The sequence below is a fragment of the Trichechus manatus genome, unplaced genomic scaffold, assembly GCF_000243295.1.
Source record: "Trichechus manatus latirostris isolate Lorelei unplaced genomic scaffold, TriManLat1.0 scaffold00090, whole genome shotgun sequence".
NCBI lineage: Eukaryota > Metazoa > Chordata > Mammalia > Sirenia > Trichechidae > Trichechus > Trichechus manatus.
This window is the reverse complement of record NW_004444026.1, coordinates 1,245,629-1,260,925: the sequence shown is the minus strand read 5'-3', so window position 1 is coordinate 1,260,925 and position 15,297 is coordinate 1,245,629. Positions and strand designations below refer to the sequence as shown.

Sequence of the window (15,297 nt, the reverse complement as noted above, 5' to 3'; positions counted from 1 at the left end):
GACACATTGTTTTTAAGCTTCATGGGTCTCTATCCATACTTGAAACCCTCTTTCCTCCTAGATCCTAAGGAGCCAATTACTTTCCTGAAATTAGGCACACACGTTTTTGACACTGGGATCCCTTTGGCTCTCAGACCAACCAGTTGCCATCAAGATGATTTCTACTCTCAGTGACCCCATGTGTTCCAGTATAGAAGTGAACTCCATAAGGTTTTTAGTGGCTAGTTTTTTCAGAAGTAGATCATCAGCTCTTTCTTCCCAGGAGCCTCTGGCTAGACTTGAACCTTTGGTTAGCAACCAAGCAGTGTAACTGTTTGTACCACCCAAGGACTCTCAGACAGACCAACATAAATGCCTTTTGTTAGTTCTCTCCTGGGGGTAAGGAAGACCAGACGTCAAGGCTTAACATCATTTGGAAATGCAATGGAAAATTATCCCTCATTTTTTTATGAAGTGAGTCCATAAGGAAATAAGACAATTAATTCCTCCATAGGTTGTTCTGCTATGTACATTTTCATGTAACACAGACACCAAGCAAGTTTCCTTATGTGAAAACAGAAAGATGAAATTTCATGATTTCTTAATCTAAATGTCAGTTTTCAGAGAAGCTGCTTCTCGATCATGTATGATTTCCTGCTAAGTGACTTTCCTTAATTGTCGGTTGAGCACACACTAGTTTATGGCTTTAACTGTAAATTCACTCAAGATTTTCAAGAGGACTTTGGCCAAGAGGAAAGGTTGTGGTTGTTGTTAGGTGCTGTGGAGTCTGCCCCTGACTCATGGTGACCCCAGGTACAAGGGAATGAAATGCTGCTTGGTCCTGTGCCATCCCCATGATCAGTTGCAGATCAGACTGTAGTGCTCCAGAGGGTTTTTATTTTATTTTACTTTATTGTGCTTTAGGGGAAAATTTACAGCACAAATTAGTTTCTCATTCAAAAATTTATACACAAATTTTTTTGTGACATTGATTGCAATCTCCGCAATGTTGATACGGTTTTCATTGGCTGATTTTTGGAAGTAGAATGTATGTATATATAATATCTATATATGTATTATATATAAATATATATGTATGTATTATATATTATATGTATATTTATATATTTTAAACATATAATGTATATTACATATATGTATGTATAGATATATATATTTTTTTTTTTCCACCAGGTCTTTCTTCCAAGGAAAGTTAAAGGGGCTCAACTAAGGCTCTGCAATCCCATTTGGAGACAGCAGTTCTTATTGTTAGTGATGTTGCCTAAAGACATGATTTGAGAGTTCCAAGTGCAATTTTCAAAGCTGAAATATATAGGAGGTGTTTGGAAGCCAAGAGTCCTCAGTTGTTTAAAAGAGTGATTGCTTCGCTCAACTGAGAAACAGGAGACTGGGGTTAAAGGCCTACTCGCGCATTCTCACTGTAATTGTGTGTTGACTAGTGCAAACTGCTGATCATTAGCATCTTCATTTTGCTTATCAGTCAACAGAGCAGATGGAACTTTAATACCTGGACCTCTCATTTTCAGTTAGTAAAATTAATATATCAAGAATGCGGATGGGTATATGGGCGTCAAGAATGCTGGTATGTGAATGAATATCTTAGTTAATCTTTCTTAACACACAGGGGAGCTGTTTTCTAGTAAAATAATTGAGAGAGAAAGAAATCCATGCATCTGATTAATCCCGATGATTTAATATTTAAGAATTTTGCATTTAAAAAAAAACTTAAGTTTAGCAGCTAGGATGGAGAATGAAATGAATCTAGAAATTCACAGAATCTTGAGTTACTGTTTTATCCATCTCCCTGTTTCTAGGAAGATTCCATTTAACACTAAACTTCATCATCTGCTGTGGTTTAAATGCCCCTCCCCCCTGCACTGAGTATTAATAATGCTCATATTCTGCAAACCTCCCTCACTTGCCCCTCCTAGAGGTAGTAGGCATGCCTTAATATCAGGGAGATTGGCCCCTTAAGCTCTGTCTCTCTAAAGGCTTCCTCCAGGCTCATCTGTTTCCCCTCTTCAGCAGCTTTGGAAACCAGCTGGTCATCAGTTCAAATTCTTGATCCTCTATGTGTCTCAAGTGTTATTAAGCTGTACTTCAGCTTCTCTCCTTCTAGATAAGTAGTTCCAAATACCTTAACCTTTACTCATATGCTTTTCTTCCTTAAACCAACCCTCTAGCTCTTATATATACTTACTCTTCTTCTACAGAGCAATTTACATAGTGTGGAAAGAGTCTTAAATTGCTACAGTAACAGCAAACTTATGACCAGCTAGCTCCATGAACACTTCATTAGAGTATGTGACGTTTTCTGATGTACTCTCACCGTACTTTCCCCTTGCTTCACCTGCAGGGCATTCCTAGGTCTTTGCTAGGTTAGCCTCTGCTTGTTGTCAATTTGGCAGAATTCATGTCAGTGTGGGACAGTAGAAAGAATATGGGGCAGGAGTTAGGAAACCTGGGTTCTGGGCTTGGTTTTCTCTGTGGTCACGAGGCATGAGGACTAACCTTTATCAAGCAGACACTTTTAATCATCACAACAACCATATGAGGTTGAATCATTAGCCCGTTTTATTTTAGGGAAAGGTTTTAGTTGTTGAAGTGACCCGATCCAAAATAGTGATTTGAATTAGTTTCATTTATTTCAAAACCCACATTATTTTCTCTATACCTGTTGCTTATTATGACTTTTTTTGAAAACACATGAACATCTGCAGAATTAATGCAGTTTAATAAAACTGTTTTGTGAAATTAGTTCAAAACAGTTTCATTTCAGATTTCAAGCTTCACATTGGCGAGGGTGGTGCTGCATGTCTAATGCATAGCGCCATGCTGGAACATAATAGTTAAATGAATGAAATATGAAGGCACATGTGCTTGGTAAACCAAAACCAAACTAGTTTCTGTCGAGTCGATTCCAACTGATGGAGACTTGTTATGTGTCAGAGTAGAACTGTGCTCCATAGCATTTTCCAATGGCTGATTTTTCAGAAGTAGATTGCCGGGCCTTTCTTCTGAGGCACCTCTGGATGGACTTGAACCTCCAATCTTTTGGTTAGCAGCTGACTGCATTAACCATTTGCACAACCCAGGGAGGAGATACCTCGTAAGGTTGAGGTATCTAGTCCAGTGATTTCCAGCCCTGGCTCTACACTAGAATCATCTGAAAAGTTTTATAACCTACTATTGCTCAGCCGCATCCTGAGAGATTCGGATTTAATAGCCCCGGGGTGGGCCTGCAATCATAATTTTTAAATCTCCCCTAGTGATTCTCATTTTCAGTCAGGGTTGAGAACTACTGAATCCTAATCCAGTGCTTTCCAAGTTTAATTTCTGTATTACTTGAGGTTCTTATAAAATGCAAACGATGATTCAGTTGTCTGAGTTGAGACCTGAGACTAACATGCCCAATAGACTACCAGGTGATGTCTACCTGTCTTTGTCCATGGAGCACACTTGGAGAGACTGATTTTAAGCAGCTTTGCCCTTATTGACTGTTGATGATGACACCCTTGTTCTAAAAATTGTTCAAAAAACATCATTTATATTCGCTCTCATCCATTCACTTTAGGCTGTGCCTGCATAAGTAACCATGCAATTGTGTGGCCAAGTCGTGGCTAAATTAATGATTAGAGGAGATACGCCTGAATAATTCAGGCTCCCGATGGACTGTTCCCCCTAGGGAGTGAATTAACTTAATGATTTCCCAACATTTATCTGAAAAGTCTTATCTAGCCTAACATGTGCTTCCTTATTTGCAATCGTCCTCTGCCTACATACCTCAGTGCTTAATTTGAGAAGCAGTGGTATAAAGCCATGGACTTTAAAGTCCTAGGGCTAGATAACCTTCCTAATTTAATATTTGATTCTCTGGAAGCTCCTGACCCAAGTATTCTGAGAGGCCTGAGATGATAGAGCAAAGTTACTCTATCTGTTTCACAGTCTGACCTCAAAAACTTCTAGAATTGCCTTGAGGTTTTATACAGCTGACCCAAAATAACATCAAGCCTCCAGGTTTTAGCAATTTCCTAGTGGCAGTTAATATAAAGTACTTTATTTCTAGAGTAAATCCAAATAGACGAAGGAAAATATATACATAGCTAATATTTGTAGCTGTAAATACAAAATAGAGCCAATTTTTATAACTGGCAAACTGTGTGTTAAGGCCAGGGACATAGGTATATACGTCCCTGGGTTAAGCACTCAACTACTCATTGAAAGGTTGACGGTTTGAACTCACCCGGGGCACCTCGGAAGACAGGCCTGGCAATCTGCTTCTCTATGGAGCACAGTTCTACTCTGCACACACGAGGTTCCCATGGGTCAGAATCAACTGGACAGCAGCTAACAATAGCAACATGCTTAAGATAACTTAAAATTGAGGTTAGAGAAACCAGAGATCCCTTTTTTTGGTGGGAAAGATGTTGGCTGAGGGCGAAGAGAAGTATAGCTGCACTCCTTGTACTCAGAGAACGTTACCAGCACTAACTTCCTTAAAATGACTTCTAAAGCTTCAGCTTCCTTCTGGCCCAGGCCAAAAGGCTGTCCTCTCTTCTTCTCTCCTCTAAACTTGGTCTGCACTTTAGCTCTGCTGTGCTTCTGGCATTGATCACTTTTCTCGTCTTTGAATCCTCTATAAATATTCATAGGCTCTAAGGAATGATCCAAGAAGCTGGCTCTCTAATTGGCTAGCTGATGCTGGCTGATAAGTAAATTATCCCCCACTTCTGACCACGGGCTATAGATTAGGTGAAGGCAGAGAATGAAGGCAGAAAGTTAGTATCAGTTCCTAGACCTCAGAACACTAGTCACCCTACCCCCTCTTAAAAGACTGTCTGTGATCTCAGCAATAGCATCCAGCTCAGAAATCTAAGGATGGCACCTGCTGGGGTGGACGTTGCAGGGTAGCAGTGAGTGAGTGAGTGAGTACCTGTCAGGGAAACTCACTCTGCCCTTAGGACTCTGCCTCTCCCCGTCTTAAACATGGAGTCTGAGATTTATGAGGAAACGCTATCAGTTTTTCTACAGCTGCCCAGTTGGAAGGTCATTGATTTTATGTTCCTTTCAATAGGAAAGGAATATAGAAGGATGAATTCATAACTCCCGAAAAGAAAAAAAAGTTACTGTTTAATTGACTCCAACTCAAGGCGACCCCATGTGTGTCAGAGTAGAACTGTGCTCCATAGGGTTTTTAATGGCGGATTTTCAGTAGATCACCAGGACTTTCTTCTCAGGTACCGCTGGGTGGACTCCAACCTCCAACCTTTCCAACCACCCAGGGACTCCATCATAAGTTGTTATAACTCTTAGTATCTCAGAAATTTTACCACAGCCTTGATGTCTCTATTTTTTTCCCCACTGTGTCCTTAGGCCAAAAGCAATACTTAGCCATTCAATTTATTAAACAGTCATGTTCAAGCTGTCATCGAGTTGATTTCCAACTTATACCATCTCTATAGGACAGAGTAGAACTGCCCCGTAGGACTTCCAAGGCTATAATCTTTACAGAAGCAGACTACCACATCTTTCTCTCAAGGAGAGGCTGATGGGTTTGAACCACCGACCTTTCGTTTAGCAGCCGAGTGCTTAACCACTACACCACCAAGGCTCCTTATGTTCAAAATACTTAATGAGTGTTTATGTTCTAACAACTTAGTTGCTATTTGAAAAGCTGATATACATAGATTAAAAGAAACATTAATATTTTAATTTTATTCTTAACTAACCACACTTATTAATGGATGTTTTTGCCTGTTGAGAACTGTATAACTTCTGAAACCTTGGTTCACATTGGACCTTGCACCTTGAGTTTTTGTTCCTCACTGATTTTTGGGTCATAAACAGCAACCTCCAAAAACCCAGATTCACAGAACTATGACATCATTGAGCATCTGATGTTGAAACCGTCAACTACCTGGAGCTTGTAGTTCCGGCGGTGTCCAACAGATGTCGCTATGCTCTCCTCAAAAATTTAAAATATGATTCCCTTGTGAGTTCACTGCACCATCTCAGGGTGCCTTGGCACCCAGTTTGGGAACTGTGACCATACTGAAGATTTTTGACAATGAATTATCTCAACTGAATAGTATTTGAAGACTGAATGCCGTGAACCCACTGTACCCACAGAACAACAGCTGTTTGTAACATTAGAGTGGACAGAAAGGACGCTGTCATTTGGCTCTAGTATTAGCTGTTACCAATTCATCATACTTGCAGAACGTGCTAAAGTGAAGCCGTGATTCCTCCTCTTACATAAATTGCTTTATGGAGAATAAACTGCTTCCCTCATTCAACAAGTGTTTATCTAAAACACACTGTGCCAGGGCTGGTTCTGGGTACCTGGGATACATCGAGAATGCAACAGGTAAAGTTTCTTGCCCTTGTGGACCTTACATTCTAACCTTCTGTTTGCAAAGCATAGAAGAATGCAGAATATAACCACCTTTGGATTCTTTTGTCAAATAACAAGAGAAAGTTATCAAACGACTCTTATCCCCTCTAAAGTTCTATTTAATGGCTATTTTCAAAGATTAGGATTCTGCAGAAAACAGGCATACTTAAGATATTTAGAAACTAATCAGTGACTGAAACTAGAGGGAATAATTCTATGTTAATGAAAATCAATGATCTATGAATACTATATTAATGAAGACTGATGATATATGAATGTAACATAGATGAGAAAGCAATTCCCTTAATAGGTAGGCTGATTATACTTCGAATGTTGACACAAAATTGGATTGGAATGTGGTTCTGTTAAGTCATCCTCATCTTTGTTTATTCTCAGGAAGTGTTAAGTGACACATATTTTGTAATATCAGATATTTTATAGTGTTCTTTAATTTCCTTCATGGCAGAAAAGAAATAACACACCAATTTTTTCTGTCTTACCCATTGCCGTCGAGTCGATTCCAACTTGTAGTGACCCTGAATAGGAGAATTGGCTTCTAAACACACGTGAGAAGGAAGAGAGGTACTTCATTTTATCTGAATAATTAGGGCCATTTTTGGATCTGCTCAACAGTGAAAAAACTATGTTTCTTTCTATCTTTTGGAGAAATAGGGAAAGCTGGGGCTTTTACAGCCTATTCTGACTGAGCCAGCTCTCTCCCAACCCATTTTTCCCAAACTCACCAATAAATTAATAAATAAATCACTGCAAATAAAATCTTCTGAGGTTTAATTTAAGACCTGTACCCCAAGTCCCCTAAGCAGTGTTTCCTAGGATTTGCACTAAAACCGGTTTCATGATATGTGGCCCATGTATAAATTGTAAACTAAAAGTGTTTTCCCTAAGCATCAGAAAGTATATCCATGGGTATGAAACAAATCAGCCATAATCCACAACTTAGAAATAATGATTGCTAAGATTTTTATTTATAGGCTTCTAGCCTTTCTATATAGTTTTATATGTGCGCAATACCTACACACGCACGTATAATTGAATACTAAGTAATTTGTTTTATACCTTACATATAATTTTAAAACCACGTTTTTTAAAATTTCACACTATAGCTTGAATATCCCCCCCAGGATGTTAGCTATTTTTTCCAAAGCAGGTTTTTTAATTGCTGCATGGTATTTCACAGTATAGATAGCCACCGTTTATTTAATCCACATCTTGTGGTGAACATTTATTTTAAACCCTGTAAAAGAAGTTTAACAAAATCTTTCAAAGATTTAAAATTTAGCTATCATAAAACCATTTATTGAAACATGAAAATCGCCAAGCTGATATTAACTAAAATTCACTAATACTTTTCTTCACTTATTCGTCACCTGTCTACTATCTACTTGGCGTCCCTGCGTGGTACAAACAGTTAACACACTCGGCTGCTAATAGAAAGGTTAGAGTCAAGTCCACCCAAAGGTGCCTGTAAAGAAAGGCCTGGTGATCTACTTCCAAAAAGTCAGCCGTTTAAAAACCTATGGAGCACAGTTCTACTGATACACGTGGGTCAGCATGACTTGGAACAGATTCCCTAGTAATAGGTCTCTCACTATGTACACAAGAAGTACTAGCCTCTGTGAGAGGCACAAACAAATGGAAGTTATGGGCCCTGACTTTGCACAGTTTGCTTAAATTAAGGCATTTACCTGCAGAAGAGGCTGGGCTATTTGTAGACTGCTGTCAATCTGCGCTGACAGCAGCCTTCCAAGCCATCACTGAACGATCTAGTCAAATACAACTGTCAACAGCATTTGCCAAAAAAAAAAAAAAAAGTGATACTTGCTGAAGAATTGATACTGTTATTAATTTGTTTTAGGGTAGGGGACAAGGGGAGGAAAAAAGGCAGTTTAGCATAGGGACTAGAAATCAGCAATTTTCTTTCTAAAGAGAAAATGCACATTTCCAAAGAATCCCCACTGAGAACAGATGTTGAAGCCAAGGAAATGTGTTCTGACTCTATAGTTAATCTGTTTGTTTATTTGGCCTATTGTTCCCTTAGCATACATTGGAAACTAGTTGACACTGAAATATGGTCCTGGTTTTAGAGCAAAAAGAAATGTGGTCCTTGCCATTTCCTCTGCTACTTATTAATCAGGGGACCCTACATTAGTTGATTCATCCCTTTGAGCTTCAAGCTGGTCTATTGGTCGAATAGAGCCTTTGGACAACTTCAGTACGAAAATGCATGTGAGACATACTAGATTTAACTGCACAATATCATACAGCTAGGAAGAATTAGTACTAAGGCTAAGAATGCCTTTCGTGAGTAACCCACGTACTTTAAAATGAATAAATTCTTAGCTCTATTTCTCTATTTAAGAAGCTCCCAGATCTTTTGTGAAAATGGACTAATTTTTGTTATCCTAAAGCCTAGAAAGCATTAGGAAGAGGTGAAAGAGGGAGAGAGAAAAGAGGAGAAAGGGAAGAAAGGAGAAAAAAGGCAGAGAGAGAGAGAAAGAGTGTGTTAGTAGGGGATGTCAGTAAAAGGCTCACATATGGAAGTTGAAGGGCACCCGTAGTTATGGTCTTGATGATGGGCAGGCAGGTGAGAATCCCGTTGCCGGCTGTGTTACCTTCTTCTCTGGCAAAGGGCTCCTACTTGATGATCTAACAAGTAAAGCTTTGAGATCTGTTGTTGGATCCTCTCTGCTTAGTTGAAGGAGCTCCTCTAAGCTCCTGAATAATTTCCAAGTTTTCACTAATACCTATCTTCCCAGTGTGACGTTAAATCAGCTCTGTTCCCAGAAGCTAGAGTAACCAACCTGTCCCAGGACCTCCCTGCTTGAGCGCTGAAAGTCTCACAGCCCAGGAACTTTCTTAATCCCCAGCAAACTGGGACATTTGGTACCATACCAGAAACCAAAATGAAGATTTGCCTCTGATGATAAGCGAATTACAGTAAATAACTTCCTGTTTGAAAATAAAGTTTCAAACATGATTTTAGCTTTCTGAAACTTTGTAGAAATAAGTCATCCCAGCAGATGGACAGAAGTCTGAGAGACTAGAACCATGGCTTTCAGTATATCCAGTGGAATACAAAGAAGAAGAGAGACAAGAAGAAGTGGCTACACTTGGCTTGTTGCCCTTCCACAATTTAGCCTTCACTCCACCAGGATCTTGTCACTTATTTGCTTATATTTATAATGACTGGTACAGCGCTTAGCTACCCAAGCCCTAAATGACACAATTAGGAGAAATAAGAAAACACGGTGTTTATTGCCAGCTTACTTTATTTACTTCTAATGTGAAGAGCTTTCATTCATTCATTCATCAAAAGACATGGAATACACACTATGTGTCCGTCACCATACTGGGTGCTGGTACTACAGAGTGTGGTAATAGACAATGTTACATTACAGAGTGAGCAGGTGTTCTGTTGGAGACACATACAGGGTTCCCTGGAAATATTTTTATTCTTAAATCAACTGTGGTTATTCTGCCAGAAAGAAACAAGTATGGGGTAGAGATACATATTAATTTAGACTATTATTCAAGACAACTTATCCAACAGTCTACAAATAGCTGTTGAGAACCTGCTCCTTGACAAACATTCTGCAAGGCACTAAAAGGGGCATTGAAAATTATTTCTGAATCAAATGGTTCTTAGAAATCACGTTTTAGAAGCTGGCTTGTTTCAACTGTCTCAAGCATTAAAACAACAAGAGTTTATTTCAGTTACGCTAAACTGGCTACAGATCCATGACCTTTTATTCAAAACATTTGGGGCCTCATGTGTTTTGAAATTTAGAGATTTTAGGATTTAAGAGACATAGCAAGGTACATATGCCATATATTTATATGGAACTGGGACAGCACTCCATGATCAAAATATTAATAATTCTATTTCAATATGTATTATATTTACACATAGTGGTATACATAAAAGCTACAAGTAGCCTCTTGCCAATTCAGGTCAGGTTTTGCTAACCAATGAATCATGAAGAAACTTTTGAGTTTCAGGGGTCTTTGAATTTTCTGAATTGAAGATAAGGGGTTGTAGACATGTATTACAGAAACCTGAAAACAGATAAGTGTCTAATAGAAGCTTATGATGTAATTTCCCTCACACACCCACCCACCCACCCACCCACACACACACACACACACACATTCACACAACTAAGTATGTAAGACACTGTATAACAAATGACAAATAAATTGTGAGCATAGAGGAGGGTGTAATACTTCTCGCTTAGGTTTTCAAGGCCGACAGAAATTACAGGATTGAGGAGAACCTGAAGGATGGATGTCCAGTTATGTGGAGGGAATGGTACAGAGCAGCAAATGAGGGTGGATAACAGCATCAACGAAAGATAGGTGGTAGAACATCTCAACAGCTCAGTACATATTTGAGTTTCTGAATGGAGAAAGTGTTTGGAATTGCTATTTAACTTTACCAATATTAATTTATACCATCAGCTACATTTTTTGAGAAACTTTTATGTCTTGGTGAAATGGGAAAAGGGATGGGAGTTTAAAAAAAAAGAAAATAAGTAGTTGTTACTCTTTTTCTGTCTCATGGATAAATATATGACATTTTGGTTATTACCTACAGAAAAAGAAGTTCCATGGCTGATGAGTGTAACATATAACTTTATTCTACGTGAAGATCTAAGAAGACTCCATTTTATAGTCATTTTCAAACAAAAATCTGGCCATATTTAGATCACTGGTTCTCAATATTGGCTGTGCTTTGGAATCATGGATGGAGATGTGGGGGGAGGGGAGAGACTTTAAAAATATCCTGATGTTCCAACGGAGAGTCCCTGATGAAGCAGGAGAAAAGTGGGGTGCAGAACTCAAATTAGAGTAAAAAGACCAGACTTAATGGTCTGACTGAGACTGGAGGAACCCCAGAAAGCATGGCCCTTGTATTCTCTGTCAACACAGAACTAAAACAATTCCCAAGGCCAACTCTTCAGACAGAGATCTGACTGGGACTATGGGACATAAAATGAGACTCATGAAGAGTGTGCTTCTTAGCTCAAGTAGATACATGAGACTAAATGGGCAGCTCCCGTCAGGAGGTGAGATGAGAAGGCAGAAAGGGTCAGGAGCTGGTTGAACGGACATGGGAAGTCAGGGGTGGAAAGGAGGAGTGTGCTGTCACAGTATAGGGAGAGCAGTTAGGGTCACATAACAATGTATGTATAAATTTTTGTATGAGAGACTAACTTGAACTGTAAACTTTCATTTAAACTACAGCAATTAAAAAAAAAAATATATATATCCCGATGTTTGGTACTCACTCCAAATATTCTGATGTAATTGGTCTGACCCCAAGCAGCATGGGCACAGAGATTTTTAAAGTTCCTGGGTGAGTCTAATGTTCAGCCAAGGTCAAAAACCACTAGTTTATATAAATTAACTCTTGGTTTCAAGTTGACTATGGGGGTGGGGGCAGTGTCAATATTGAGTCAAATATCTTTGTACCTAGAGTGAAAACATAAAGCATAAAATTAAAAATTAACTACACTTCAACTAAGTTGCTTTATTAAAAGCCCATTTTAAAACCAGGAGATAATCGTCACTCCACTTTTTATTAATTTTATTAGAATAATACAATTTTTGCCAAAGACATATGGGTTTGATGGTCCAAGTACACACAAGAATTTAGCACTAAAACCTGAAAATGCTCTTTCCATAATAACCTCCATATTTGGCATCCAGTCAAAGCTGTAAAATGGAGAGAGGTTCTGCAGTTTGTCCCATCCCTATCCTATTGGTTAAGTGCAAAGAAAATTAGTTTTAAAAGGGATAGTGATCCTGAATTTTAACCTTGTGTCAACTACAATGTCACACAGCTTAGCGGCGATGGAACCGAACCCAATTTAGATTTTTGGCTTTGATTCAGGGCTGTTTCCACTCCTCTTTGTTTGCCTTTACAGGCATTAAGGGGATACAAACTGGGTTGAGATTGGTGAAGACAGTTGGAAACAGAAGTAAAAGAAAAATGAAACTTTCGGTGCTGTACACAAGATAGTAGAATTATTCAGGAGGGGAAGCTACAATACAGATTCAGAGTTAAACTCCTTTCTTATATGCCAGATAAGATTATCTTATTTGATGAATATTCTATTCTGCATCTCTCCTACCAGGATGTGGTATATAGGTATCAATTGATAAAACTGACTCTGAAATGTTTTTTAGGGCTCAGTTTAGAGAAAAGTAAATTACATTTCAAGAGTCAACATTTACTCAGATCGCAAACGTTTGATATGTTTTCTATTGCCGTCAAAAACAATAGGCAGCTATAAATCCTCGGAAATTGATAAGGATGCAGGAGATTTTGAAAGGAAGATCCAATTTCCTTGAGAAAAGTGCACAGCAGTTTTTCACATACAGGCCAAGTGCATATTTGTAGCTTTTATTAGCATTTCTAAGTCATAGCAAAGTGATGTTGGGTGGCTGCTGGGGTCCTGTGGCTCAGCTTTGAGCTTTATTTCCAGATAGTGATAGACGACCCAATCTGCAGCGATGCTTGTAAGAAATGTATTCTTTCTCTCAGTTCCTATAGAAATAACACCAGTAAGTTCCATGTAAACTAAGTCTTCCGTATGTGAGGAAATGTCTGAAAAGGAGAGAAAAACACTTCCTCAAGATATTGTTATGATACAGGCTTTTTTTTTTTTTTTTTTTTTTTGACTCATGATTCTCAGGCTTACTTATTCTGTTTCTTTGCTATTTAATAAAACTCTTTAAATTTTTTTTTTTTTTTTTTTTTTTTAATTGAAGTGTCGTTTAGCAAGTATTTATTTCTGTATCAGTTACTTCATCTAAACGACAAAATTCCATTGTAAAGGTTATTGAAAGCTTGGGGAGATGATTACATGGCTTCTTAACCTTTTATTGAGGTCCCAGATCTCGGCTTTTTCTCTGAACAGCCCTAGTTTTCTTGGTTTTGCCAGCCGCACTCTGCCTCTCAGTGACCAAGCCTCAAACAGAAGGTGCTGCTATACTCTGTTCTGACTAATGGACCATGTGAGAATTGAAATGTCTCTTCCTTCTCAAAACATTTGGGTCAGAATTTTTTTTTTTCACAACTAAATTAAATATTAAAGTACAAAAGTTAGTAAGGTCTAGAAAAAAAAAATCTCTGCTTATTAAGAAGTACGAGATGAGTTGTTGGAGGCATTGGAAGGAACGCCAGTCCCGGAAATGGAAGGTTTGTTTTTGAGTCCTGCTTTTCCCATAACTATGAGTTGGAATTGACTTGACGGCTACTGATTTGTTTTTTTTTTTGTTTTTTTCCCATAACTAGATAGTTCACCTTACATAAGGGACATGGCATCTTTGAAACCCATCATCTGAGAGACAGGACAATAATTCAAGTCTCACTGTCTCTATAAGGATGAAAGCAATTTGTATGTCATAATGCATACCAAAGTTATTTATACTTGCCATGAGTAAACTCCTTCCACTTTGGTTTTTTTCTTTCTGGGCCAGAAGTAACTGTAAGCACACAGTTGAACGTGTGAAATTAATCAATGGGGCTTCCAACCTCAAAATAGTGATAGATGCCTTTTCAGTTTAGATAAGCAACATCTGCTCTGTTGTATTTTTCTTTTGGCCTTTAAAAAAATATATATTGTACTTTCAGCATCCATTTTAGCAGATATAGTTTGAAAATAACCTACCACAATAAACGAAAGTAACTGACAATAAAATTAGCATAATTTCCTCAATTAGTGTGATCCATGTCACTGAGAGATCTGCCTGGAACATGTAGGCAAATCCTTTATCAGTTCCTTCCATTTATAGCACACATGTTCAATTCACTCATTCAGAGTTTCTGAAATCATGATTGTTCGATGTTTCCTTCAAGGATTGACTTCACTTTGATTAATAGATCATTCCCTTATCCCCAAGAGTTTATTAAATTAACTCCTAATTCCTCCTAAGGGGTGGTCTTTTGAGCTATCAGATTTTTCTATAACAATACGCAAATTCTGATCTCAATAAATTAGGAAATTTAGTTTTGTCCCAACTACAGAGATGAAGGCTGGCAAAGATAATATTCCTGCTCTTAATGAGCTCTTCTGGATTCTTGAGTTCTAGAATGAACTTGAGACTCTTTTAGCTTTAGATATTGAGGACAATTATATTCAGTAATGGACTAATGTGGTCTGTGGTTCTCTCTGATTGTTTTCCTTCACAGCACCACCCCTCAGCTCACTTAAGTCCCCACGGGTAGACGCTGCTCCAGTGGTCACATCTCCCTATCAAAGAAGAGATTCAGACAGATACTGTGGGCTCTGTGCAGCCTGGTTTAATAACCCTCTGATGGCCCAGCAACATTATGATGGCAAGAAGCACAAGAAGAATGCAGCAAGAGTCACTTTATTAGAACAACTTGGGACAACTCTGGATATCGGGGAGCTAAGAGGTAAGAGCAATTGTTCTACTTTCTGCCACAAAACTGGGCTTTCAGAGAAAGGATTGTGGTTCAATGGTGTTTGCACAAATTGGGATGATTCTTCTTATTGCTTAGATTACTAAGGAAAAAGCTAGGCTCACTCCAAAGGGATGGAAGAAAAAGGAAATGAGCAGAAAATGAACTTTCATTTAGGTTTTGTAACCTCTTTAGTTTCAAAGTGTTTGCTATTTTCATATTTCATTGACTATATTTTAGATAAAAGGCACCATCATGGTTTGAATTATGTCCCCCCAAAAATGTGTGTATCATTTTGGCTGGGCCATGATTCTTGGTACTGTGTGATTTTCCTATACGTTTTAAAATCCTGCCTCTAGGATGTTAATGAGGGATGCTGGGTGGCAGTTGTGTTAGTAATACAGGACTGGATCTACAAGACTGGATTGTGTCCTGGGCAATCTCTTGAGAT

The 15,297-nt window shown here is 38.5% G+C and overlaps 1 protein-coding gene across 1 annotated transcript in view; it reads left to right on the top strand.

Moving 5' to 3' along the window:
* Positions 1 to 15,297, top strand: part of ZMAT4 (zinc finger matrin-type 4) — a 365,911-nt gene that overhangs the window by 261,773 nt on the left and 88,841 nt on the right. Inside the window, exon 5 of the mRNA XM_004382072.2 lies at positions 14,613 to 14,840. Within this exon, the coding sequence (XP_004382129.1) occupies positions 14,613 to 14,840 (228 nt within the window). The remainder of the gene's footprint in view (positions 1 to 14,612; positions 14,841 to 15,297) is intronic.